General features: G+C 39.0%; 1 protein-coding gene across 1 annotated transcript in view; it reads right to left on the bottom strand.

Moving 5' to 3' along the window:
* The window catches only part of LOC143040184 (uncharacterized), a 29,781-nt gene extending 3,201 nt beyond the window's left edge, over window positions 1-26,580 (bottom strand). The window contains exons 1-9 of the mRNA XM_076210848.1: window positions 26,226-26,580; window positions 25,406-26,138; window positions 21,624-21,860; window positions 18,382-18,552; window positions 15,039-15,142; window positions 10,088-10,246; window positions 7,358-7,468; window positions 6,698-6,848; window positions 4,913-5,077 (exon numbers count right to left, since the gene is read on the bottom strand). Of these exons, the coding sequence (XP_076066963.1) occupies window positions 4,913-5,077; window positions 6,698-6,848; window positions 7,358-7,468; window positions 10,088-10,246; window positions 15,039-15,142; window positions 18,382-18,552; window positions 21,624-21,860; window positions 25,406-26,138; window positions 26,226-26,510 (2,116 nt within the window). The 5' untranslated portion in view covers window positions 26,511-26,580. The remainder of the gene's footprint in view (window positions 1-4,912; window positions 5,078-6,697; window positions 6,849-7,357; window positions 7,469-10,087; window positions 10,247-15,038; window positions 15,143-18,381; window positions 18,553-21,623; window positions 21,861-25,405; window positions 26,139-26,225) is intronic.
* Between the last annotated feature and the right edge of the window lie 637 nt (window positions 26,581-27,217).

The raw sequence follows: 27,217 nt of genomic DNA, 5'->3' as shown, positions 1-27,217 counted from the left end.
GTAAATTAAACATTTTTGGTTATAATCAGACTTACCATAGGTGGTGGACAGATGTTGTTGGTATGCCGTGATCGTATAGTAAGACTTACGAACTGAGTCGGCTGCAAAAGATTTTGTCCGTTGCTTTCGATATATGTTTGCATAGTAGACCACTTGGAAAAAAGAAACTAACGAAGAACAGCGCTTTCGTATATTATATATTCAGTGCAAAAAGTACTTTTTGCACTAGATGTAATATACGAAAGCGCTCTGCTTCGTTAGTTTCTTTTTTCCAAGTGGTCTAGTTTGCATAAGTGAACACACATACCCGTGTTCCTATTATATCATATATATATATATATATATATATATATATATATATATATATATAATATATGTATTAGTCTACCTATCTGTTTCTGTTTATCCACCTATCTATCTATCCATTTATTTCCCTGTCTACTTCTCTATCTATCTGTATATCTATTTGTCTATCTATTCATCTATCTCTCCCTATTTCTTTCTCCTTTAGTCTACCATACGTTCTAAAATGACTACCATACGCGAATCCGCTTACCCGTACCTCGCATCTTTATAGACTTCTTCAATTTTTCAGAACATGACCACATACCTAATTTAATCTAACAATTATTTTGTTTTATTTTATTATATTTTATTTATTTATTTATTTATTTATCTATTTATTTATTTATTTGTTGCAAAAGCTATGAAGTGTAACATAATTTACTGAGAACCTTTTATCTTTTTGATTACGTACAAAATATCCCGCACCTCCGTGGCTTATCAAACACGTTTCTAAAAACCTAATCTCAGACACCTTTCAGAATGTTATCTTATCTAACATCGACTTCAGTGTAACAACGTTTACTAACCCTTTATAAAAACCGTTATGCCTTTACTGGGTGGAAGTCCTTTTTACACAGGAATACAACCGGTACGACTATCGCTCAACGATGATCGTTCAAGGCTCAACGATGATCGTTACACGAATGTCTAGAGCACTACTTGTTCGTGAATGGAGCTGTTTTCAACCGAGCTGTAAAGTACGAAGCTGATCATTTTAACCGAACTTACCGACGCGCTTACCCAAAATAGGATGCCAGGTAGTAGGATGCGCGTCACCCGCCGTTAACGGTTGCAGTAGGATAATAATGTAATAGCACCGAGAAAATCGCAATTTAGGAACCAGATTTTGACCCTTTTAAGAAGATTTTGACCTGATTTGTCTTGAAAAATCGCTTGGCAATCCGTTGCCCCTGGTCTCGCTTCTGGGAGGCCGGCGGCCTTCCTGTAACCGCGCGCCTCCTAGTGGAGGTGTGATTGTGTTCATTGTATCTATTATTATCGTTATCTTTGCCTTTTACTATTATTATTATTATTATTATTATTATTATTATTATTATCATTATTATTATTATTATTATTATTATAATTATTATTATTATTATTATTATTATTATTATTATTATCATTATTATTATTATTATTATTATTATAATTATTATTATTATAATTACTATTACTATCATTATCATTATTACTATCATCATTATTATTATCGTTATCATTGTCATTATTATTATCATTATTACCATTATCATGGTTTGGACACGTGGAAAGAATGAGTGAAGAAAGATTAGTAAAAGAGGTGGAAGGAGTGAACATGAGGGGCTGACCAAGGATGAGATGGATGGATGGGGTAAAAGGGGCATTGGGAAAGAGGGGAATGTCTGTTGAGGAAGGACGGAAGAAGACAGAAGATAGGGGTGAATGAAGAATGGTTGTGTATGGATGATGCTGTGATGCATGAAAGGGATTGGGTGGGGGATGGGGAGTGAGGAAGTATGTGTGAAAAATAAGTTGACGCAGCCTTCTCCATTTCTGCATGAAGGGACGGAGAGGGGGGTCGCCGATTTAATGAAGCGGCCTTGCTGTGAATGTGCTGTGTCTTGCGACACTGTTTCTGACTGACCCAGGGCAGTGGACGAGATGCAGGGATGACCCATCATCCAGGAGAAGCCAAGATAAGAGGGAGGGAAGAGGGTAGAGGGGAGTGGAGTGTGTGGGGATAGAATGGATGGGAGTGGATTTTATGTTATTGTTTTTTGGCTACCTCCCTTGTAAGGGGGAAAAGCCTTTGGTATATGTATGTATGTATGTATGTATGTATGTATGTATGTATGTATGTATGTATGTATGTATGTATGTATCATTATTATTATTATTATTATTATTATTATTATTACTATTATTATTATTATTATTATTATTATTATTATCATTATTATTATCATTGTTATTATCATTATCATCATCATTATTATTATCATTGTTATTGTTGTTTGATATCATCATCATCATCACCATCATCATCATCATCATTACCATCATCATCATCATCATAAGGATGCTGGCCGAGCGGGTTAGAGCGTCGCTACTTGCAACGGAGGTTGATGTGCCGACGGTTCGAACTTTGTCGCGAGCGAGTTGGACCAAGGGCATGGTTCATTTAATTCCATGCTACAAAGTCATCTGTGAGGGGGACCGTCCTAGCCTCCTGTTAGGGGAGTTCACGATGTTAAGCTGAATCATCAATCATTATTATTATTTTTCATCGTTTTATCTTTATTTATTTATTTATTTTATTGTGTATATTTATTTATTTTATTTATTTATCTATTTATTTTATTTATCTTTTATTTATATATATTTTTATCTTTTTTATTTTTTCATTTATTTATTTATTCATTTATTTTTTCTTATTTTATTAATATCATTTTTGTTTATCTATTTATTTGTTTTGTTTTATTTCATTTTATTTTATTCATTTATCTATTTTTATTTTCTTATTTCATTTATTTATTTATTCATTTATTTATTTTTATTTATTTATTTTTTATCTATTTATTTATTTTATTATTATTATTTTTTTTTTTTGCAGAGATGCCCACTTGATATCGGTAAGCTTGAGTGACGGTTTATCCATCTTCTCGGTGTGACGTCATCTTTTCCTCGTTATCTTGATATTCGGTTCAACAGCTTGAAAGGTGGACACTGGCATTTCGCTTAATATACCTAAGACATCTTAGGTTGCGTTTACACCGAGCGAATCGATTCAATTCATGAAGAATCAAGACGATTCATGAACCGTCTTGATTCGCCACAATAGTTTCAATGTAACCCTTATACGAAGTTCACACAATAGCAAATGTTTTTAATGCTGCCACTATTCTATGACAGGGTGGCCAATAAAACACCGAGTGTAAATGAATAAGTAATTATGCAGCACTACAATGACAGGATTTTGCCCTACCAAGCGTTTCTCACTTCCCACCTCATGGGATGGTGGTGGTGGTGGTGGTGGTGGTGGTGGTGGTGGTGGTGGTGGTGGTGGTGGTGGTGGTGGTGGTGGTGGTGGTGGTGGTGGTGGTGGTGGTGGTGGTGGTGGTGGTGGTGGTGGTGGTGTACGACAGAGACAAGCGTGCGATCACTTAGGAGGCAGAACTAAGACTAACTTATGCTAAGCTTACTTAGCGCGGGGAAAACATACATGAATTGCATGGTTCGATTACAAAAAAAAAATGCACACGGAAATATACAATGACAATAATAAAATTAGTATACAATAATAAATGTACAATACTACAAGTACGTATGTATAATATACAAAGAATGTTTAATGCTACCATTATATCCTTTACACTAGGCCTTACTTGGCCCATTCACCCCTTTCACCATTTGTGAGAATGTCATTCCCCCCCTCCTTTCCAAGATCGTCTGTTTCAAAAGGTGCATTCTAAATAATATGCAAATATTACAAAAAAATTGTTTATTTTTTTCCAAATTAGTATATATTTTTCCCAAATTAGCATAAATCCAGCCCAGGTGACAGGCCAGATAGGCCAAAACCTATAATTGCTTTACTCACCCCGTAAGCTGACTGTGGTCACAAATCACCCCCACAAATACCAAAATTCCCCCCCCCTGGGGGTGAATTTCACCCCTAATGAGAACCCCCTGCGCTAGGCGAATCGAGTTCTTCATGAATTGAATCGGTTAGATCCGCCTGGCGTAAACGCAGCCTTAAGCGGGCCCTACACGATCAATATTATTGCGCAATAATCCTTGTATACAGTATCATTGACGGTCTAGGAATGGTTCTTGGTAGTTGGGAGGAGAGAGAGTGGCCTCTGGAAACTCTTAGTCACAACCCAAATAGCAGAAGGCGTCAGCCCAGTGGCCAATAATACCGTGCAATACATAATATTGCGCAATAATATTGATCGTGTAGGGCCTGCTTTAAAGAACATTTGCAGCTCAGCACGTCCTCAAGAATCTCCCCGATTCTCACAGCAGATCCTCATGAATACCAACTGATCTAGAAATATATCTAAGACTCTTGATTTGTTTGTCAAAACTTCAGCACTCTCTCTACTACCTTAAATCGTCATTCGCTTTACTAGACACGCTCTCAAGCAAATCGAATCATCGAATGTTCATTTACAAATTTATCATCTTATACAACGGTCGTTTAAGAATCTCAAGCTAGATCATAAAGGGGTTATCACACTGGGCAATTTTTCCTCCAACCCTCGATTAATTGGCGGTATTCCCCATGTCAAGAACTTTTTTCCGCCGTAAAATCACTAAGGCAGACTATTTTGTTTTCTCAGTAATTTGCACAGAATATCATTTGGTATATTGGAGAAAAATTATTTTTCTCCTGCATATCAGAAAGCTACGGGCTGCAAGTTTGCTCCAACAATCGGAGGAAAACAAATAGCCTCACCACATTCACACGTCCAAGACTTTCGAATTTCATAACAAATATCCCGGTGGGTTATAGTCCCCCATGGAAAGAAACGCTCGCGAAAGAAAACACAATCCAAAATCCTCGACTCTTACAACATACCTTTCAACAGCTGTTGGGCACCCCAGAGGGAGAACTTGATCTTCTGGACTCTGATGTGCTCAAGCCAAGCGTAGCAGACGACTTTGAGAACCGTGGCCCCGGCTCGCTTCTGAAGAACGACGCCCAACTTGGAGACTGCGTCCAGTGTCGGCTCAAGCACCGCAGCTGCTCGGCAAGAAAATAATAACAATAATATATAAGATCAAATAAAAAGATAAATTACGCACACACACACACACACACACACACACACACACACACACACACACACACACACACACACACACACACACACACACACACACAAACAAACACACACACACACACACACACACACACACACACACACACACACACACATATATATATATATATATATATATATATATATATGTGCAGAAAAAACACCAAGGAAAATAATAAAATTATGACCGAACGCTTTTGTCTATTTATATGTGTGTGTGTGTGTGTGTGTGTGTGTGTGTGTGTGTGTGTGTGTGTGTGTGTGTGTGTGTGTGTGTGTGTGTGTGTGTGTGTGTGTGTGTGTGTGTATGAGTTAAAAAGGTGAGGGGAAAACACTGGTTGGATCAGGAAAAAATTATATTGCTGACGTTTCGACTACAAGTCTACTCCGGAGTACTCAAAACGTCAGCAATATAGTGTTTGTGATCCAACCTGTGTTTTCCACTCACCTATCTCGCCTTCAAACATATATATATATACATATATATATATGTATATACATATATATATTGTATATTTATATATATATATATATATATATATATATGTGTGTGTGTGTATATATACATTATATTCATATATATATATATATATATACAGTATATGTATATATATATGTATATATACATATATATATATATATATATATATATATATATATATATGAAAATCTAGCCCTCATGACATGTATTACAGATCTTGTTTTACGTTGACAGACTTCATTCAGCTGACGAGCGCCTACCAGAAAAATAAATAGATAGATAAATAAATAAATAAATAGATAAATGACATATTTTGTCACGGGGCCACCTCAACTTCTATGAAAACACGGGGCGTCATTTGGAAGAAAATCAATCAATGTCATCCTGGGTCAAAAAGTTGAGGGGACAGTCTAAACCTTATCAGTCTCTGATACGCCCCTTAAGTCAAGGGGTGAAAGGATTTAAGAATAAATCAGGCTTTATTTTGTAACATTATACTTCGGAGGCAAATAGGTTGATCTCAGTTCCAGCCATTCTTTACGTTTTCTTTGTTAAATACACAAAATCTACGCCAGTGGCGTACAGAAGGGGGATGGGGGGTAAGGGGTGATGGTTCCGGGTACTCAAATGTGAGGGAGGGGGGTTCAATCACATCATTTGGGGAAAAGAACTTAATAAAAATGGCTAATTTATATCTAAACCGAATAAAATGTTTCTTTTGTATTCTGTCCATGTTTGCATCTCCAAAATACTTTCCTTTCTTATCATATTTCTCAGTACTATGAGGCCTTGTACCTTCGTGGAATACAATCAAGGAGTTGGCCCTGGGCTTCATCAGTCCTGTGCACTCCACTGTGAACGTGTGAAGGGGTATCTGGGGTTTAACCAACGTGTTCGACAACCAAATACCCCGTTCACACATTCACACATCCCTTCAAACACGTGTCTGTCGAACCGCGTTCGACAAACCGTTACACCTTGTAAACCCCGTCTTACACAGAGCGCACTGACGGATTCGAACACAAACCACGCTAAAGCTAAGTATGACACAGGCTCTCACCTATGTATTCGAACACGTAGCGGTGGGGTTCATGGGGAAGACGTCCGATTCCCTTCCATACCCTTGGCTTCGGCATGGAGTTTTGAAGTTGAGCCAGGCTGACTGTCCTACAGACGGCGCTCACTGCTGCCACAGTCTCCTCCTCGTATTTCTGATAAGATAAAGTTGAGCTGTGAGCTGTTAGTTTGGTAAAAGATACACAAGGGTCACACTAGGCCAGGGGTGGGGAAACTTTTCTGTGCAAGGTATACATACAGAAATTCACAATTTTAAAAGGCAGCATTGTATATTCATATAAAAAAAAATCTGAAATAGCCAAAATAAAAAGTATCTTTTCATTAATCAATATCTTAAAGTAGAAACTTCACAAGAAATATATTTACTTGAAAATCAAAGCAACTCAGTTTAAAGAAAGAAAAAAACTTATTCTATATTCTATGATACGTGCGTATATGACTTGATCTTAGCGAGCCGCATGAAAACCTTTAGTGGTCCATAGTTTGCCCACCCGTGCACTAGTCCGTCGATTTCCATATCACCACCAAGCGCTAATACAGTATCAACACAAAATAATTCATCTTGACTCGAGTCAATCTGACTGGACATCCGCAGTGCCACAGTGTCTAACTGGACGTTTTATTTCTTTAGATAAAGCCTCACCTTTACCGCTGAAACGAACCGCTCGACCAACTCGACATAATATTCACGAGAAACAACAAACTGTTTCCGAGCCATGTCGTCCGTTCGGATTAGGTGATCCCTTTCCCGGATCTGTAAAGAACAGAGAGTAAGAGACTTACTGGATGTACATGTACAGTTGCGGAATATGAGCCTGGCATAGATTAGAAATTACGTCCGCTATTACATGGAAATAACAGATCTGGGCGCGTTACCGCCGGACAGGTAGTGCGTTACCGAAAAATCTATATATTTGCATGCATAGATGCATTGTGTACATATATATATATATATATATATATATATATATATATATATATATACATATATATATATACATATATATATACATATTACGCTTTGACGAAAATGCACCCCAGATTTTTCGGTAACGCACTATCTGTCTGGCGGTAACGCACTACCTGTCCAGTAGTAACGCGCCCAGCTCTAGGAAATAGATGAACAAGAATCTTTTTTCCTCTTATAAAGTCAAGACTCAGGCAGGGCTTGATACACGTTTAAGATCCTGAGGGGAAATTGCAGACTTCACAATGGTGGACGAGAAACGATGGCCCGACCTACCAAGTGAATGTGTTATCACACTGGGCTAAATTTCCTTCGACTGTTGGAGTAGACTTGCAGACTTCCTTTCGGGAAGGAATCTGCTATGCTGGAGGAAAGTAATCTCCCTCCAGCATATCAAATGACATTCTATGTAGATTGTTGAGAAAACAAAATAGTGAGTTTAAGTGTGCAGATGGTGGGCGGTATCGTCGATTAACTGGAGGTTGGAGGAAAAATAGCCCAGTGTGATAACCCCGTTGGAGGAAAAATGAAGACTGAGGTGGAACTTGAGGGACACATTACGAACGTTTAAGAGTTCTGAGGGAAATTGATAATGTCAGAGTATAAAACGACAAACGGTGAGCTTAGGGTTTGGAGATGAACAAGAATCCCACACACACATTAAACTTGTTAACGACATAATGAGTGCTGAATCAATAGATTATTTTAAGAGAAGATTAGATAACTTTACGAATACGGATGAAAGGTGGAGAGGAATATCGAGCTGCCTAGTGTAGGCGGGGTGATCTAATAGAGGTGTTCAAGTGGATCAAAGGCTTTAACAAGGGTGATCAAAACAAGGTCATCATATTAAAACAACAGGGCAGGACTCGCAGTAATGGATTTAAACAGGACGAATTTAGATTTAAGAAGGAAATAGGCAAGAATTGGTTTACTAACAGGGGGGTCGACAAATGGAATAGACTTAGTAACCATGTAGTAAGCGCTGAAACTATCGGTTGTTTTAAGAAAGGATTAGACAACTTTATGGATGGGGATGACAGGTGGTGATGGATACGGAGCTGCCTAGTGTAGGCCTTATGGTCTCTTGCAGTCTCCTTCATTCTTATGTTCTTATGTTCTTATACACTCTTGCACTCTCCTCTTTTTTTTTTATGTTCATTCCCTGAGAACAGTAAAAGGCGATGAAAAAGGAAAGGATAGAGGTTTCTGGCCACAGTGGTCGTCATCCGGAGGACAAAGACTGTGGCAAGAGGTACCCAACTCCTTGACAACTGTTCGTGCTCCGGATGATACAAAGAGTAGTCTAACTTGTTCTCAAACATCTCTTTTACCCGTCACTATACTGCACAACACACTACACACGGAACTTCTTTTTTTTCTGAAAATTTGGGTAATTTCAATTAGGTTCGGGGTTCCCTGGGTTTTCTATTGGGTAGAGGACTGAAGACATCCATAATGTGACTCAGTCTTTGGTGGACAACCCCAGAAGGTGTCTTAATGCTTCCCTCTTTTCTTTCAATAACCGCGACATTTAGTAATAATTTTCCTATAAAACAACACCTCTCCTCTAATCCCAATTTTCCCCTAAACTGAAGCTGAAACCCAAGTGTCTGTGTACATAGAACCTGTATCAAGTCTACTCTAGTTTCCGATCCTAAGAAAGCTAATTGCGTACATGTGTGCAACAATCTTCCTTATGTTCCTGAGACTAAATCTTCTCAATTTTCCACCATATGGGTCGAAGTGAATTATCATTTTTCACCGAGTACCTATGTACCTAGCTTGGACTAATCCACTTGCACTTCTGAGTGTTATAGACCCCAAAGTTTTCTGCCTCATGGGGTCATCACACCGGGCTATTTTTTCCTCCAACATCCTACCTCCAACCTCCATTCGAATAACTAGAATATAACTTCGCTTACAGAAATCGAGACTTCTCTAAGAATATTTCAACAGTGTATCTGACATTCGTATAGGTTTTCAATATCTTAGTTCATTATTCAGATTTGAGATATATATATATATATATATATATATATATATATATATATATATATATATATATATATATATATATATATATATATATATAACGGAAAGATATAATTTGGTATCTGGAGATTTTACAAATAGAATATAGTAACCGAAGTCGTTTTTACTCAAACGAACTCTCAACGGTTGACGCTGGCGAATCCTGTGGGAAGCCCAGTATGATAACCCCTGAAGAATCTACTGCAATCTAGCACTAGGATTAGGAACGTTAAGGTCAGACCACCCACATCCGCGGGACCGGGTTTTGTAGAAGAGGAAGAAAAGTCTGTGGGAATGTGAACGGAGAGTTGGGTGTAAAAGATGCTACGACCAATGAACGAGTTAGAAGGACGACTTCCCCCCCAGACCCACCTGTAGTTTTTTGAGCTCTTCGATGACCTTGGGAAGATCCGCTTGTGTCAGAAGGTAGAAGGGTGCTGTGTTCCAAGTATGCAGTAGATGGCTTGCACGAAGTCTGATCCAAGCCAAGATACCTCCAAGAACGACGCACAGGTTCTGCATTAGACCTACCTGCAGATGTCCCCCAACACAAGCATAGGGAACGTATGAATATTAGCTTGGATATTAACTGGAGAAAGTATTAGCCTGGATATAAACTGGAGGAAGGGTGGGGAATGATACTTCCTGAATTTGGTCTCGCTCGTCAGTAACGAGTGAGGACTGCAAATTTTTTAATTGGCTTCAAGGAATTAGTTGTTAGAGCGGTTGCGCCAGTCTGTCTCAGTACCTGCCTCTGTATGTTATGTATGTATGTATGCATGCATATTTGTATGTATGTGTGTATGCATGCATGTATGTGTGTGTATATGTATGTATGTATGTATGTATGTATGTATGTATGTATGTATGTATGTATGTATGCATGTTGAGACATTGTGACAATTTTGAGGAAGGAGGAAGAGAAAGACACGGGTCTAGGGTCGAGTTTATTCCTGACCGGTTTCGCTTATAGCTTATTCAGAAGCTATAAGTATGTATGTATGTATGTATGTATGTATGTATGTATGTATGTATGTATGTATGTATGTATGTATGCATATATGTATGTATGCATGTATGTATACATGCATGCATATATATATGTATGTATGCATGCTTATATGCACACACACTTCGTGTACAAAAGACAAACGAGGGAGTGGGTAGAAAAAGAATAAGCAAAGGGGTGAGTTTGAGTATGAGAGTGTTGTGGTGACGGATTCATGAGTGATAAGTGGGTGAGGGACGGAAGAAGTGGCTCTGCTGTCAAGTGATTAGATAGGAAAATTCGTGTTGTGGAGTGGACGGAAATGCCTTCGTGGATAATGCGGGCAAAGGTCAACTTTGGATTTGAGATTTTTTTTTTTTTTTATGTACAATCCTGGTAATGAGAAAAGGGAAGAAGTGAGAAAGATTTTTTATGTATTTGAATGAGTGTGTAGAGTTTTGAAAGAAATGTAGATGTAGTCGTGCTAGAAATGTTGATAACAAAGTAGGAACTAGGGAATGAGTGGATATATTAAATAGTGGGGATCTTCGGGACATCAAATAAGAACTATAATGGAGACAATATAGTAGAGAAGTGTTTAGAAAGGGAGTTGTTGATAGCGAACAATGTTTAAGAAGAGAGACAAGCATAGATATACTTGGGGAAAGGTGGTGGAGGGGGCATTAACAGACTATGTAGTCGAACCCAAAGTGAGGATTAAAAGAGTGTAGTGGTTACTACAATCGTCCTAGTTAGAAGCGGTCAGCCTGAAACGAGTCGTAGGGACAAGGTATGGGAAGTTTTTCATAGTGGGGAGTCAGAACACACCATTTAGTTTGCCGTGGTATGGTTCCCTTGGGCACATTTGGAATGAGTGTTTCCACACTCTGCGCCGACGGCAGGTATGTTCTTATCGGAAGGCACCCGTAAGATCGAAATGATCACCGCGGTTTATTTACCCTTATGCACCCTTCTACAAGAGCACTGTACGTTAATGTTTTCAGGGGAGAGAGTAGGGGATTATCAGATCATTATTTGGTAGAAAGGAAGTTGAGAATGGAGGAAAAACGGAAGAGGAGGAGAAAAAGGAGGAAAGGGGAAGTAGGTAAAGAAGTTCTGAGGGTAAACAAATTAATTAAGAGAGATAAAGAGAAGATGCAAGGAGAAACTAAGAGAAATGTTGGAAGTAGTGAGGGATAAGGGGAGTAAAAGAAGAATGGGTATGTTCCAAGGAGGAAGTTTTGAAGTACGAAAATATGGTATATAGGACAAGGAAGACAAGAAGGAACAGATGGAGAGATATTGAATGACGAGATAAAGACGTGAAGACGGCGATGGAAGAGGACAAACGAGTTTATAAGGATTTTGTTGCAACGTAGAACTAGGAAACCATATGAGAGGTACAGAAAAAAAAGAGAAGAAGAGCAAAGCGCAAGAGGGTGGGGGCAAAGCGGAGAGCAGCTGTAAAGTGGGGCAAGTGATCAACAGAAAAAAAAATTAAAGGGATAAAAAGGTGTTTTGAAAGGAAGTAAAGCGAGTGAAGGGAGTGCAAAGAGGAGAACAGCTGTAAAGTGGGGCAACTGATCAACAGAAAAAAATTAAAGGGATAAAAAGGTGTTTTGAAAGGAAGTAAAGAGAGTGAAGGGAGTGACTCATGTGGAGAATAAAAGGTAAAAGGTGCAGATGGACAGGTGTTAATAGAAGTAAACGCGGTAAGGGGAAAATGAGTAGAGTATTTCAGGGATTTGTTGAATGGTGAAGGTGATTAAGGGGGAATTGACTGTGGCAGTGGAAGACTTGGAAAGTTATTATAATGAAAGACACAAACGAGAAGGCTATGGGAGAAGGTGAGATACAAAAAACACCGGAAAGTTATGAAAATTGATCAAGCTCATGAGTTAGATGGATGTCATCTGAAGTGCCTGGTGAAGGGAGGAACACCTACAGTATAGTGGATTGAATAGTGAGGTCTAATGTGTGCTTATGGGATGTATATGTGCCAGAGTGGAAAATGCTTGTATAGTTTCACATTATAGAAGAAATGGGAACAAATATGAATATAGTAGCTTTAGAGGGATCAGTCTGTTAAGTGTAGGTAGTAAGGTATATGAAGGGGTGTTAACTGAGGGGATTAGGTGAACAGAGGGAGCAATTGGGGAAAGAGCATCGAGTTTAGGAAGGGAAAAGGATACGTGCATCAAATTTTCGTAGAATATAGATATGAGAGAAGCACATAATTATACAAGGTAGAATAGATATAGTGAAGTGACGAACACGGTTATTTTACATGTTTCAAGGGAAAAATTTCCCAGTGGATTGGAGGAGTGCCTGTATAGTTCCACTATACAAGGGGAAAGAAGACAAGCGTGAATGTAATAGCTTTGGGGGAATCAGTCTGTTGAGTGTGATTGGTAAACCGTATGAGAGGAGCGGAAAGAGCGATTGAGGAAGAACGATGTGGATTTTGGAGAGAGTGTGTGTAGATCAAGTGTGCGTGGTAAAACAAATACATGAGAAGTTTTTATTTACCTATTTATTCATTTATTTACTCATTTATTTATTAGTTTATTCAATTATTCATTTATTTTAGACGTAGAGGTGTACGGTAGGGAAAAGATTTCATGGAGCATGTGCTGATAGCATGAAAAGGGGGAAGGTCTGTTGAAGGCGATCAGTAGTTTTTACATGAATAGTGGGGCTTGGGTGAAAGTTGGGAATGAATACGCGATGCCGCCATGATGGCTCAATATGGATTAACAAGCTTTGCCACTAGGACTCGAACCCTTGACTGTGCAACTGCTTACCATAAGGTAATAGTTCAGTGTGTATAATGGCGGATGGCAAGAAATATTAACGTAATTGTTAGGTAGAAGTTTAGATTTGGTGGGTGGTGGAGGGACGGGGGGATGTGAGCCAGTTGTAATTTGCGGACAACACTGCGTTTGTGGCTCAGTGAGTTTGGAAAAGTGTAAGATAAAACCTACGAATGAATATGGTCAAAAGTACAGATGAGATGCATAAGGTATGATAATGGTGACAGGTTAAATGTGAAAAACTGGAGGTTGTATGTCTTGGTGAAGCGCATTGTACGTGAAGGTGATTTATAGAGTAAAGGAAGTAAGTGAATGTCCGGATGGAATGAAAAGTTATGAGAAATAGGTATCTGGAGATGAATGTAAAGAAAATGTTGTATGAACGAATGACTGCACCCAAGGTCCTGTAAGAAGCAGAGACTTGGAATATAAGGGAGGAAGAGAAGAAGTCTGAATGTTCATTGAGAGGTGTTTCGTATATGAGGCATTTAGAAACAGAAGGGCATCCCAGCCACTTTTACTGGTTCCGAGTTAAGCACGGATCGTGAAAGGCATAAGCCTCCTCTGTATATATAAATCCGTGCTTAACTCGACACCAGTAAAAGTGGCGTGGATGCCCCTCTGTTTCTGGACTCCTCACATGACAAGTATTACAAGAACTGATAGTGGGAAATGTGAAAGCGAGGCAGTGAATGTGGGTGGGGTGGAAGGTGTGGAATAGGGTGGATCAGAGATGGTGGAGTGGTGGAGTGGAAGAGGTGGAGTGGAAGCTGTGGAATAGGGTGGATCAGAGATGAGCTGGATTGGGCATACGAGTAGAGCCGTGGGAGAACGCTCCAAGCGTTATTAACCTCTTCATTACGAGTCAAATTCTAACGCGGAGCATCGGATGCCTAATGTACGATAATTCAATCACACTACTTGGATTATAAAATATAAAGTCATTATTGTATTACGTGTTCTCTTTCACTCTGAGTAATAATTAACATAGAAAACGTGATCAAATCAGTTCAGAGAATATGGAGGTCACTCAGGTACAACTATAAAATAAATATAAACAAAACACCGACATCGGCATCGGCCCATGGCGCCTACGAGGGTGTCATCGTATCGAAGAGGTTAAAGAAAAAATGGCAGAAGTCGCCCTTATATTTCATATATTTACACAGAAACCCCCTTACTAACCCCATCTCACTCAAAGGGGAGTTCTACGTAGATATATCAGTTTTTATACGAATGATAGGAGTAATTTCAGGCGTTAGAAAAATTGAATCAAATAAAAAAGGGCGCTTGGAGCGTTCTCCCATGCCACTATATATGGAAAGAATGAAATTATACGTCCTCCTCGCTTAACCTTGATGGGATTTGCTCAAAACCCTCGTAAGAATAACTAGCCTTCCATCATTTTTATATCTGCATTACATCAGACTTTCGTTTGGGGTTGTATGACCTGCCGTAGTGGCAACTAGAGAAGTCAGTCAGTCAATCAACTAATCGATCAATCATTTCATCCATCCCTCACCTCGGGTCCAATAGGCCAGTCCTTGCCCTCCATCTCAACTTCGGTGTGCTCAATCTCGTTGATCTCCCACACCAGCATCTGGACCACATCTACCAGTCCGTCGCCTGTAATGGGCAAGCGTTAGTCTCATTGTCCCAGTCTCTATCTGATAAAGAACATCTTTAAATTCATCAGCCTAAAATAGGATGCAGTTTTACGGTTGTAGAACATGCACCACACAAATACATAAAACAAACACAAATAAAACCAGAACACATGAATATATGTACAAACACGGACACGTTTCTGTATACACACACACAAACCCACTCATTAGAAATTATTTATGTGCTGCAAAGGAAAGGCTGGGTGGACTGTATGTACCTCAATCTAGAGATGGCCGTTCATAAAACACCTCACAGTCGTCTGTATTGAAACTGGAACACACTGGAGGACTAAGAGGTGAACTATCTGAATGGATGATAGATTTTCTGAAAGGCAGGTATGCAAGAAAAGTAGCAAAGGATGTCAGGATAAGGAGCAGTGACAGGTAGAGTCCCACAGAGTTCGGGGTTAGTACTTATAATGTTTCTTATATATATATCAACAACATGATATAAGGTACAAGACATGTTAACATGTTTGCAGAAAGATCACGGGAAGAGTAAACGAAAAGGACTGTCAGTTGTTGCAAAAATATCTAGATATTATATTCATTTAGAGGCAAGAATTGAAAATGAACTTAACACAAAAAAAACATTGGAAAAGGATGATAGCTCAAAAAGATCGCCTTTGAATTATTCTTTGGGAAGTGAATTCATTACAAATGCAAAAGAGGAGGATTTGGAAGTGTTGATGAATGACAACCTGTCACATGACAAATATTTCAGTAAGATTGTGGGAGAGGCTTATGGATTATTGCAGAATATTAAGGTGGTCTATCACTAAATGGATGAACAGATGATAAAAGATATCATGGAAACCTTGATCCGCCAAAGACTGGAATATGCATCAGTGGTATGGCCCCTACACAGAGTAAAACATATAAACAAGAATTAGAGGATACAAAGAGCAATAACCTAACTGGTTCCCAGCCTGGTAGATAAACCAAACGAGGCGAGATCCAAAGCACTAGGTCTACCAACGTTGAAGAATCGAAGAGAAAGGGGTGACTTGATTATAGTTTCTAAGTCGTGAAAGGGAGTGGATTGCGTAGACAGAAGAGATCTCTTGAACGAGTAGAGGAAGCTTTCACGAGATCAAAATGAAAAAGGCTAAATGTCTAAAGGACATAGTGAAATACAAACTTACGTAATTACTTGAAATAACATGCTAAGTTATACAGCCTAAGCCGGAAACCTACATGATATTTGTAGAGTAAGAGACAGGATCCTATGAACACACACACACACACACACACACACACACACACACACACACACACACACACACACACACACACACACACACACACACACACGCATGCGACCATGGTGAATCACACATGTGAGCTTGCGCAAGTTTGATCATTGGTGACATGAACAGTTTACCATGAGATTAGAATGGTTACCCTCTATTCTGCTAACGTGGAAGGTTAACCTGGGATAGTTTCACCCAAATTAAAAAAAAAATACCTATGGATAAAAAAAAACATCTATTTTGAAAATACACAGTGAAAATACAACTCCTCACCTCTCACCCACCCATAATCAAGTCAAGCTAAACATTGAAGGTACTGGGCGTATCAAGCCAGAACCACGCTGCTAAGTGTATGAGTTACAAAACCATCTCGAAAACACCGGGAGAATTCCACCCTGGTAACCGTTTAAGGGTTAAGGCTCTTTTCATTCTAGCGGTTTTAACAGCGCGGAAACAGCAGCAGTAATCTATATTCAAAGAAAAACTACACGATTGTGTGTGAATGCCTCCATTGGGTTACAATGAAATTGACCCGCCGCGGTTTAAACGGGCAATGTGAACAGGGCCTAAATCTTCCTTTTATGTTATAAACACACGGATGCGTTAAACTGATTAAAAAAATATATCCTCTCTCATCCAAGAAGAGGTCTAAATAAGAACAAGTCAACTCACTTTCTAAATACACGAATAAACAAAAAAACAAGGAAATGAATAAATCAATAGACAAATAGATAAGTAAATAGGTAAATAAATGAATGAATGAATAAATAAATGAATTAATATGTAAATAGTTAGATAAATAAATGAATTGATAAGTAGATTAAAGTATAATCTAGGACTTGTGACGTCATGTCGCTCGCCCTTTTTTTTTTCTTTTTTTTTTCTATAAATAAAGCATTTGATCACTCGAGTCTCCAAAGAAATTCAACAGAATTAAACATCTCATAGTCTACTCTGAACAACATAAAGAATGCCTTTTGAATTTATGATCACACGAATATACAAAGTTATGTGAGAAAAAAGAATGTCCAGTTTGAGATACGTTTTGCTCGGTGTGATTATGATTATTAGCCTACCACAGCCAATGGCGTTGGAAGGTTTGGTTAAAATTATCAGCCTCGTACTTTGCAGCTCGAAGTAAAACAGCCCCATTCAAAAATAAAGAATTAGCGCTCTAGACAATCGTTTGACGATTATCGTTGAGCCATGAACGATCATCGTTGAGCGATAATCGTACATAGGAAAATGTTTGTGAGTTTGTTAGTGGTGTGAGAGATGCCTGACCTTGCTGAGGGTCCATGAACATTGTGAAGCCACGAAAAAAGAAAAATAACAGAACTGTCGTATTCAATTTGACACAGAAATTCGCGCTTGTGGATCCGTTTCGAGACAAAAAAAAAACTAAGGCCCTGTTCACACTAGCGATTTGAACCGCGCGGACACCGCGGCGGTACCGCTTAGTCAAGGAAAAACTGCGCGGTTGTGTGTAAACGCCTTCACTAACTTGCACTGTAATTGAAACCAATAGTGTAAACAGAACTGAAGTGGTCGGACAGCAATCACTGGTGATAAAGATTTCAACCTCAACGCTGAAAACTATACATTATATTCAGCAACGCACCTGTTCTCTCTGCTATCTTCAAATTCCACGTAATTTTCATAGCATTTGCCCTACTTTTGTTGGTCATGTTCCAGTACCACTTAAACACATTTTTTACTTCTTTCTTTAGGTTAGGTTAGATTAGGTTAGGTCAGTTTAGGTTAGGTTAGGTTAGGTTAGGTTAGGTTAGGTTAGGTTAGGTTATATAGTAATTATAGTGTAATATATTTAATTATATAGTAAGTTTCATGTTAAGTTCCGTGCTTGCGTGGTTCAGGAATTTTACCCTTAGGTTACGCATGGAAGATGTAAAGAAAGGGGCATAAATAAAGACATACTCCTTACCTGCCCGCGTGCAGTAATTGCCGTCTTGTAGCGGATGGACGCCAGGTACAGGCCGGGCCAGATGCCCGAACCCGCGCACGAGCCCCAAGTCCATGTACGTTGACAAAGCAATTTGTCGACATTCCTCCATAACGCATTCACAGCTTGCCACGCACGCCTCGGGTACCAAGCCTATGGAAATTCTTATTCAGTCAATAACAGTTTCATCATAGTGTAAGGCCAGGAATTACTGTTTTCGTTTATTTGCATTTCTCTAGAAGGATCTACACCAGTGTTTCCCAACTTTTTTTTGGCTGCGACCCTAAATCCACTCTTAGCCTGGAGTCGCGACCCTAGTTGTAATAATAAATTCAACCATTTCATGTTATATTTCTACGTCTTGCATAATGTTTATAAACTTTCGTTTTTATAGTTCAGTTTATATTTACTAGCACAATAAATTTAAATACATTTGAAACTTGAATGAAAAAACAAATAAAAAAGAAAGGAAACTTTATTTCATACCCTCTGGCGACCCTCAAAAACACCCTCGCGACCCTAGTTTGGGTCGCGATCCTGGGGTTGGGAACCACTGATCTACACGCTAGGCACTGTGGGTAAACTCTCACTCCACTCCGCCGTGACGTTATTAGAACGTATTCGTATGTAAGCATAGATTAGGAACCTTAGATTTAGGAGAATGAGGAATATTCCTAACCTCCAGTTCAGGATTCCATTAGAGAAATAATTAGAGGATTTATGATACATAAAAGTTACATTAAGAAACGAGGTAACGGAACCTTGACTTACAGAACGAAGTGTTAGTCGGGGTTTTACCCGAAGGAGGTACTCAGTGGCATTAATGGGCATTGCGTTTGAAAAATAGTCAGTGCTAACCCAGAATCCTACTCCTATCAGGTATGTTTTCTTTTCCAAATCCTTGAAAATAATTTGCCGTAATGGAAAAATTGAAGATGATACTCTGTAGGACAAGATGAATGAATTGAGTGCTAACCTAGACCCTCCTCCCTACCAGGGGGAAAAGGGAGAATAAACAAACACCAAACAAATCAATTACATGAATCTATCGGACTGGGTCGATGAAACAATATATTTTTAATAGGCAATAAGCATATAATAGATTACGCAAAGGATTATGGCCGAATGTTCTTTCCCAAAGATAAAGTAAACGTTTTAGTAACTAGGTTAGGCTAGGAAGTAGGTGAAGTAAACATTTACAGGTGGCCAGAGGGTTAGATCGTAATACCCATGCCTCATAACTACGCCATTAAGCGTTGAATTATATAACCCCTCTGACACACTACCTCTCAAGTACCTCATTGTGTTATAGATAATTATCCAGGATGGGTTTTATTTAATTTCTTATAGTTTAACTCAACTGTGTCTATTGCAATTGTGAATATACTACATAGATATGTTATTATATGTTTATTACAATTTAATTACTAACTGATTGAAAAAATTAGATTTTCTTTATTTGTCCAACATGGTGCATGTAAACACACTTACCATCCAAACGGCCTTAAAGGGGGAGAATGAAATAAAATAGTGTTTGTTCAAGAATTACCACAGGGTCAAGTTATATTTATGTTGTGGGAGTTTTGGGTGGTGGCAACGATTACTACTAAAATAGACCTAATATTGGATTTCCCAAATCACCATTATATGGATATATTTGGCTTATCTTCATCATCATACGTGGTGCTCATGATCAAACACGATTTTATGAAGGCGTTATAAACATCTCGCTTATTCATTCATTGATAAAATCTATAGTAAATACCACAATTTTGGCATTACATAAATTTGACAACAGTTGCCACGGTGGCACTATTATAGCTAATAACAGTTATATTATTGTGGTTTATATAGATGAGGAATCACTGAGGATGAAATAACGTTAATGTGGTGATAGTGGTGATGCATGGTAATAATAGTGTATACAGATGAACTTGGGTGAGCTATATTTCAGAGAAATAAAACAAATAAACTATTTCATGAAATGAAAACACTAACATGAAAGAATAACATAGATTAAAAACGTTAAGATGATTCTTCCGTTCATAATCACTCTCAATGTGATTGCTAATAAGACGAACTATACCGACATCTGTTGGACGAACTACTAAGCTCGCGTGTTTCTTCGCGCGCCGTCTTCAGTAAATCTGTCGTTCCGAGGAAACGTGACGTCAGTCGCGTGAGACATTAGTGGCAGGCGCAAAATTGGACTTCATACCTCGGTGCCAGATTAGCAAACTGGCGTGCACGAAGGCATAGTGCGACTACTCGTCCCCATGTTTTTGGTGGAGGTGGACAAGAGGCCGAAGGGACGAGGAGGGAATAGGACGAAAACGAACCAAATATAAAAGCATAAGAATGAAGGAGACTACAAGAGATCATATGGCCTACACTAGGCAGTTCCATGTTCATTACCACTAATCATTCCTATCCATAAAGTTATCTAACCGTCTCTTAAAGCACTTGATAGATTCAGCGCTGACTACATGGTTACTGAGTCTATTCCACTCGCTAATTACTCCATTGGTAAACCAGTTCTTGTCTATTTCCTTCTTAAATCTAAATTTGTCCCATTCAAATTCACTACTGCAAGTCCTGCTCTGTTGTCTTAATATGATGACCTTGTCTGTATCACCTTTGTTAAAGCCCCTGGCCTATTTGAATACCTCTATTAGATCATCTCGCACTCTACGTCTTTCCAGAATGTAAACTAAGGTGCTTAAGCCTGTCTTTGTAAGGCAAACTTCTGACTACATGTATTATTTTGGTCATTCATCTCTATACTAATTCTAATGCAGTGATTCTTAACCTTTTTACTACCACGCCCCCTCTAGGAACTGTTCTTTTCCTCAACGCCCCCTCCCCGTTGCATCTTCAGACCCCCACCTTGCAGGCAGGTCAATACATAGGAAAACTGGTATGCCTGGGAGACTTTTGAAAATAAGAGTTAGTGACGACGATGCTTCTGCATTATCTCATAAACTTACCTTTACATTACTGACCCCCCCCCCCCCGCCCCGTTGCATCTTCAGACCCCCACCTTGCAGGGACGGTGGGTCAATATAGAAGAAAACTGGTTTGCCTGGGAGACTTTTGAAAATAAGAGAAAGTAACGACGATGCTTCTGCATTATCTCATAAACTTACCTTTACATTGCTGGCCCATTTCTTGTCAACAAAATAACACGTAACTAGTAAAAATTCTAACCTGAGGGGTTAACTCACCTCTGCTGCAGTAGAGTCTGAAGACATCCAGAAGTTGATAGAGCTGTGTCGGGGGCATGATGGCAGGCGGTGGGAATGGAGGTGGCCGAAGTGAAGGAATTGCCCAGAGCACCAGTTCCTCCACGTACTCAGCTCCCTCACCCCACACCCGTTCAACATAGTACGTCTCTACACGACTTCGAGCGGAGCGTGTCAGTCGGGCCTCTCCTGCTTTGCTCAACTTGATCATGCCTTTCACTGCAGATACAAAAAGGAACAAGATCAAGTCCTGATGTTCGATGATCTAATCCTCACCCTCTCTCTCTCTCTCTCTCTCTCTCTCTCTCTCTCTCTCTCCTTCAGATAATCACTAGTCATTCAAACAATCAAAGTCATTAGTATGAAGGAAATTCGCACAAATAATCAAAATCATGCGACTAAAGTTAGGGAAATTTGTTTAATGTAAGGGCTTGAATAATGATATTACGCAAATTATAGTTGTGTATCTATTACCCAAGATGTTACACATAATGTAGTGCAATACAATATATATCAATGCATAGGCAAGTTATTAATTTCAATTCTAAGACTGCTGTGCAGCCTATACTACTCATGTTAAGAATGTATTAGGAGAGGAGAATAACATTAAACCAAGATAAATAGCGTTGAAAAGAAGAAACCTGGTGAGGAATCTGGATTGGGTGGATGTCTTCTAGAATATGTAAAAATTTATATACTAGTAACTACTAGATGCCAGTCACGCTACACGGGGTTATTATATTGAGCTATTTTTCGTCCCATATTCTACCTCAAACCTCCATTAGAATATCTAGAATATGACTTCGCTTACAGAAACCTAGACTTCTCTAAGAACATTTCAGCAGTATGTCTAACATTCGTATAAGTTTACAGTATCTTAGTTCACCATTCAGTTTTGCTATACGATTATATGATGGAAGGAAATTTTTATGTTTTGGGTTTGAAAAATAAAATATTGGGATCACATGAAGAATCGTCACCCCAGATTTCGACAGAATAACTCTTCATGTAGGCCATCCTGGGTTTACGATTCTTCGATTGTATAAATTGATGACGATAATCATAACCCTCATTCAACCTAACCCAACCTAATATTTATTCCATCGTTGATATTCGGCGTACTGGGGTGACAATTCTTCAGGTTCTCATGAGGCCACGATTCTTTATGTGGGCGTTTTGGGGTGACAATTTTCCATGTAGTCCAGATATTGTAACCGAAGTCGTTCTTACTCAAACGAACTCTCGAATGTCGGTGCTGGTGAAGCCCGTGGAAGCCCAGTGTGATAACCCTTTCAGGCCCCTCCGAATGAGGGAGTTGGGGTCCGGTTGACATAATACGAAAGTCAATGCTCATGTTTCGCAATTGACTATTTATGTTTGAAACTTTTTTTTTTTTTTTTTTTTTTTTGCTATTATGCCAATAATGTCAAAAGGTATCAGGTGCAATAATTACTTTGTGAGGAAAAAATATTGAGAAACACACTGGCAAAAAAAAAAAAAAAGATTGTCGATAAGATACATCTAACCGAGATTTAACCGCCTCTGAGTTGACAGATAGGTGTTTGCTTTGGACACACATCTCCGCATATGCACGGGAGTCCGCGAAAATCGGTTAAACTTTTTGAGAAAGAAAGGCACTCGCTAAAAAGAAAGAAAAAAGAAGAACGAAGCGACACACGTATACTCGATAGAACCGTGCAACCGTGTTCTATCATTCAATGATCGCATTAGCTAGATAATCACTGTTGCAAAGGCACAGCCCAAAAAATGTAGCAATGTCTGGAAGTAAAATTCTTTGGTAAAAATAAATTGTATTTGATTGATATCCTACTTGTCGATGTAGCACAAACTTAAATGTCACATTTTTCAGATCAACATAAAGTTATATATATATATATATATATGTATATATATGTATATATATGTATATATACATATGTATATATATATGTATATATATGTATATATATATATATATATATATATATATATATATATATGTATATATATATGTATATATATGTATATATATATATATATATATATATATATATATATATATATATATATTTGGTGGTAGCAAAACCTTGAACCATAATGAAACATATTCTAAGTGCAACAGATTACGTTATTTTTTCTTTTCACTGTTGACTCCAAAGCATTTCATGGAAAATGAGAATCTGCCATGAATACTTATACATTGATGACGAACACCCTTCTCCCACGACCTTTCCCTTCCAAAGGAGAGACAATAACTCCAATAAACATAAAAACTCGAATGACCTATTTGCCAGACTGGAATTTTGTGATCTACTGAACCAGACTTGGGCGTTTTCTCAGTTCAGCGCAAAGAAAACAACCGATATGACGTCACAGACAAGCGCGCAAGGTTCTGAGACGACGAGAACTTTAGTAGCACCTCCTCGATAATTTCCTGTGGAAAATTGACCGATCTGTTCTTGTTTAGACCTTGAGATACGCCTTGTCTCATCCATGCTAGACCAATTCACCTTTCATTGATTAAAGACAGTATACAAATGAGTAAAATGACCTCTTGATACTGATTATAAAGATGAGTACAAACATATTGCTCAGTAACTAAACCGACAGGGTTTTCTACCCCTACACTTGGTAATAACTGAAACGCCAACGATTGAAAGACATAACCTGGCATCAGAGAAAGAAACTGAACAGTTCAACCTTAATGGTCCATTGCAGGACCGGCCTTTCCCTCCCTTTAGAGACGATAATACCTCTGAACCTCACCTCGGTGACTTAGTCCGGTTTGGTAAGTTTGTATTTATGGTGAGAGGTGGGTAGCTCAGAACAAAACGAATAGATGAAAAAGAAAAATAACAATCTGGTGGACATCATGAAAATACAGGCTGATATGTGTGATGTATTATGATATTATTCCTGAGTGCTTAATACCTTTACCAAGCTTGCCATCACTTACGAATCAAATGTTTCATTTTTTTAAGTTTATACTACAAGAATGCGTAACCAGACAGCTATTCCTTTCTTAAACTTCTCCAAAATAAAAAATAAACTAGGGCAAAAAGCTATTACCCGGTAAAGACAATTGTCTTTTCCCATAATCTTTCCCATTATCCTGTTCTCTTTACCAGTGGTTCTTAACTTTTTTCAATGCCCGTACCCCCTGACATCTCAAAAAAAAAAAAAAAAAAAAAAAAAAAAAAAATCGTCCCCCCCCATCCAATATAGTGCAAACACATAGGACTAAGTGGTACAAGCCTTGTTTTCCTTTCTCATGGTAAACATACAGTACCATTGCACTGGCTATCATGTCTCGTACCCCTCCAGGGTTCAAGGTTTCGTTCCCCTTGTGGGTACAGGTACCCCAAGTTAAGAACCACTACCCTATAGGCGTCCAGAAACAGAAGGGCATCCTCACCACTTTAACTGGTTTCGAGTTAGGCATAGGTACATATAGTACAGACTTACGCCTTTCACTATCAGTGCTTAACTCGAAAGCAGTAAAACTGGCGAGGATGCCTCTCTCTTTCTGGACGCCTCATATGTGGTTTCAGATAAGTCTTGACCTACAATGGAATAAGGTCCCATATATATTAATAGTTCCTGTGTGTGTGTGTGTGTGTGTGTGTGTGTGTGTGTGTGTGTGTGTGTGTGTGTGTGTGTGTGTGTGTGTGCGTGTGTGTGTGTGTGTGTGTGTCAGTCAGTGCCTCTCCTGTAACCTCCAATTACCCAACAGGTCATTCACACATAAGTAGTTGTAGACTCACCAAAGACGCCGAACGTAGTGGTGAAGTGCGGTAGGAGTAACGAGAGAAGGTTAGCGTTGGTCCTCACAACGGCGTCAATACGGGTCGTGCTCAGCGGGTTCGAGACATCATTACCTGTCAGATTCAGGACTTCGGTCCCTGGGAAGTCTTCCCCGAACTCCATCCTCAGCGCCAGTTCCAGCTTTCGTTGATTTAGAATGTTTTCGTCTTCCTCTTGCGAGTTGGTACTGTTGTGGATTTCCAAGATGCTACCAGGCCCGAAGACGTGGTTGTCGTTAAAGTTCAGAGGTACCCAAGGTAAGGGTACTCCTTTCTCCGGAATCCGGAGACCTGACATGAGAGTCTCGCTGATACTGGTACTAACATGCTGTGCTCTCTCCCGAGCCATGATCTGCAGAATCCGGGACGCAGTCATGGGCTTAAGGGCGACTAGAGGGGGTGTAATACTGTCCGGTACGAACGAGTAAGGATGTCTGTTCTTGTTGGCGTTTTCACTTTCGATCGCATCACTGAAGTCGTCAATGGTCTGTTTTCTTTTTAACCTGTCCAGAACTTTGTTATATACATGGATGACTTTGAAAATGGGCTCCCCTTCCAGTACCGTCGAGTTTTGCTGGAAATTGTTCGCCATGATTTTGAGCTGGGCCTTTATGAGGCATTCGACACTGTAAAGAACTGTGTCACGTTGAGTCAGGACCTCTTGTCGTCGTTGTTCAGCACGCTGTAGCCCCACCTCACTGCAGACCCCAATACCGACACTGCCACCGACGGCGGCAACGCCAGTACCTGCTCCGATACACAAGCCACCGATGCCCCCAACACCGACGCCTCGGTCGCGAAGTTTCATAACACTAGCAAACTGGCTCTCCATAAACTCGAGGTTGAGAGAGTATTCGATCAGACCTTGAGTGACCTTTTTGAAGGCTGCTTCGTGCTTGTTGAGGTTCACGCGTTTTTTCCGCATGGCCAAGCCCTTGCGCCGGGATTGTTCTTCAACAATGCCGTGATTTATGTGACGGAACGCCCTGATCAGCATTTTAGTTACTTTGATGAATGTGCCCCAGTCTTTGATGAAGTTTGCACACTCCGGATGGACGGATTCCATTGTTGTCGTTCAGGTTCTATCTGGGACGTAGGAATGTCGTCATTGGTTGCTCTATATCACGCCTCCTCATTCTGAAGAAAAATCCTGCAAGAAAAAAAAATCTAGTTACAGTTTATGTATGTTTGGACCAATTCAATCCAAATATGTCATATAACCATACATTTTCTTGCAAAGGATTTTTCACATTCCAATTCTAGGATCTACTCTATTACGATTAGCTTGGTACTGTTTTGCATAATTTTTCTTTATATTTTCCATTCCCTGTTTCACTTAGAAACACTTTGTTATATCCCTGTAATTTCAAAGTTCCTCGATAATGTCATATAGAAGGTTCTTCTTTGATATGGCATTTATCTAAAGACTGGACAACTAACATATGTTATGTTATTTTCTAGTGAAATTTATGTAGTTTTATACTCGTTGCATTACCGGGAGATCAAATTGTACGCACAAATAAATAACACTTTGGGATATTGTCGTATGATACTTGTTTTCGTAACTCAGAATAGTTCTTGTAGATAAGTGTGTCCAATGCTGACTATATTTTCCTACCTGATATCTTCTATTCACTTGCAATATGGAATTCCCTATACCACACTCCATACTTGGTAGTTGGAAGTTGTTTATGTTTAGCTAGTTGATGCGGTTGTTATGACAACGAGTACTTTTCATAGAAAACGAACGTTACATATTATCGTAGAAAATAT

Source organism: Oratosquilla oratoria, chromosome 28 (assembly GCF_046742065.1).
Source record: "Oratosquilla oratoria isolate Oo_2021 chromosome 28, ASM4674206v1, whole genome shotgun sequence".
In the NCBI taxonomy this organism is placed as follows: domain Eukaryota; kingdom Metazoa; phylum Arthropoda; class Malacostraca; order Stomatopoda; family Squillidae; genus Oratosquilla; species Oratosquilla oratoria.
Note: the sequence above shows the minus strand (reverse complement) of the source record. Positions and strands in the feature narration are given on the sequence as shown.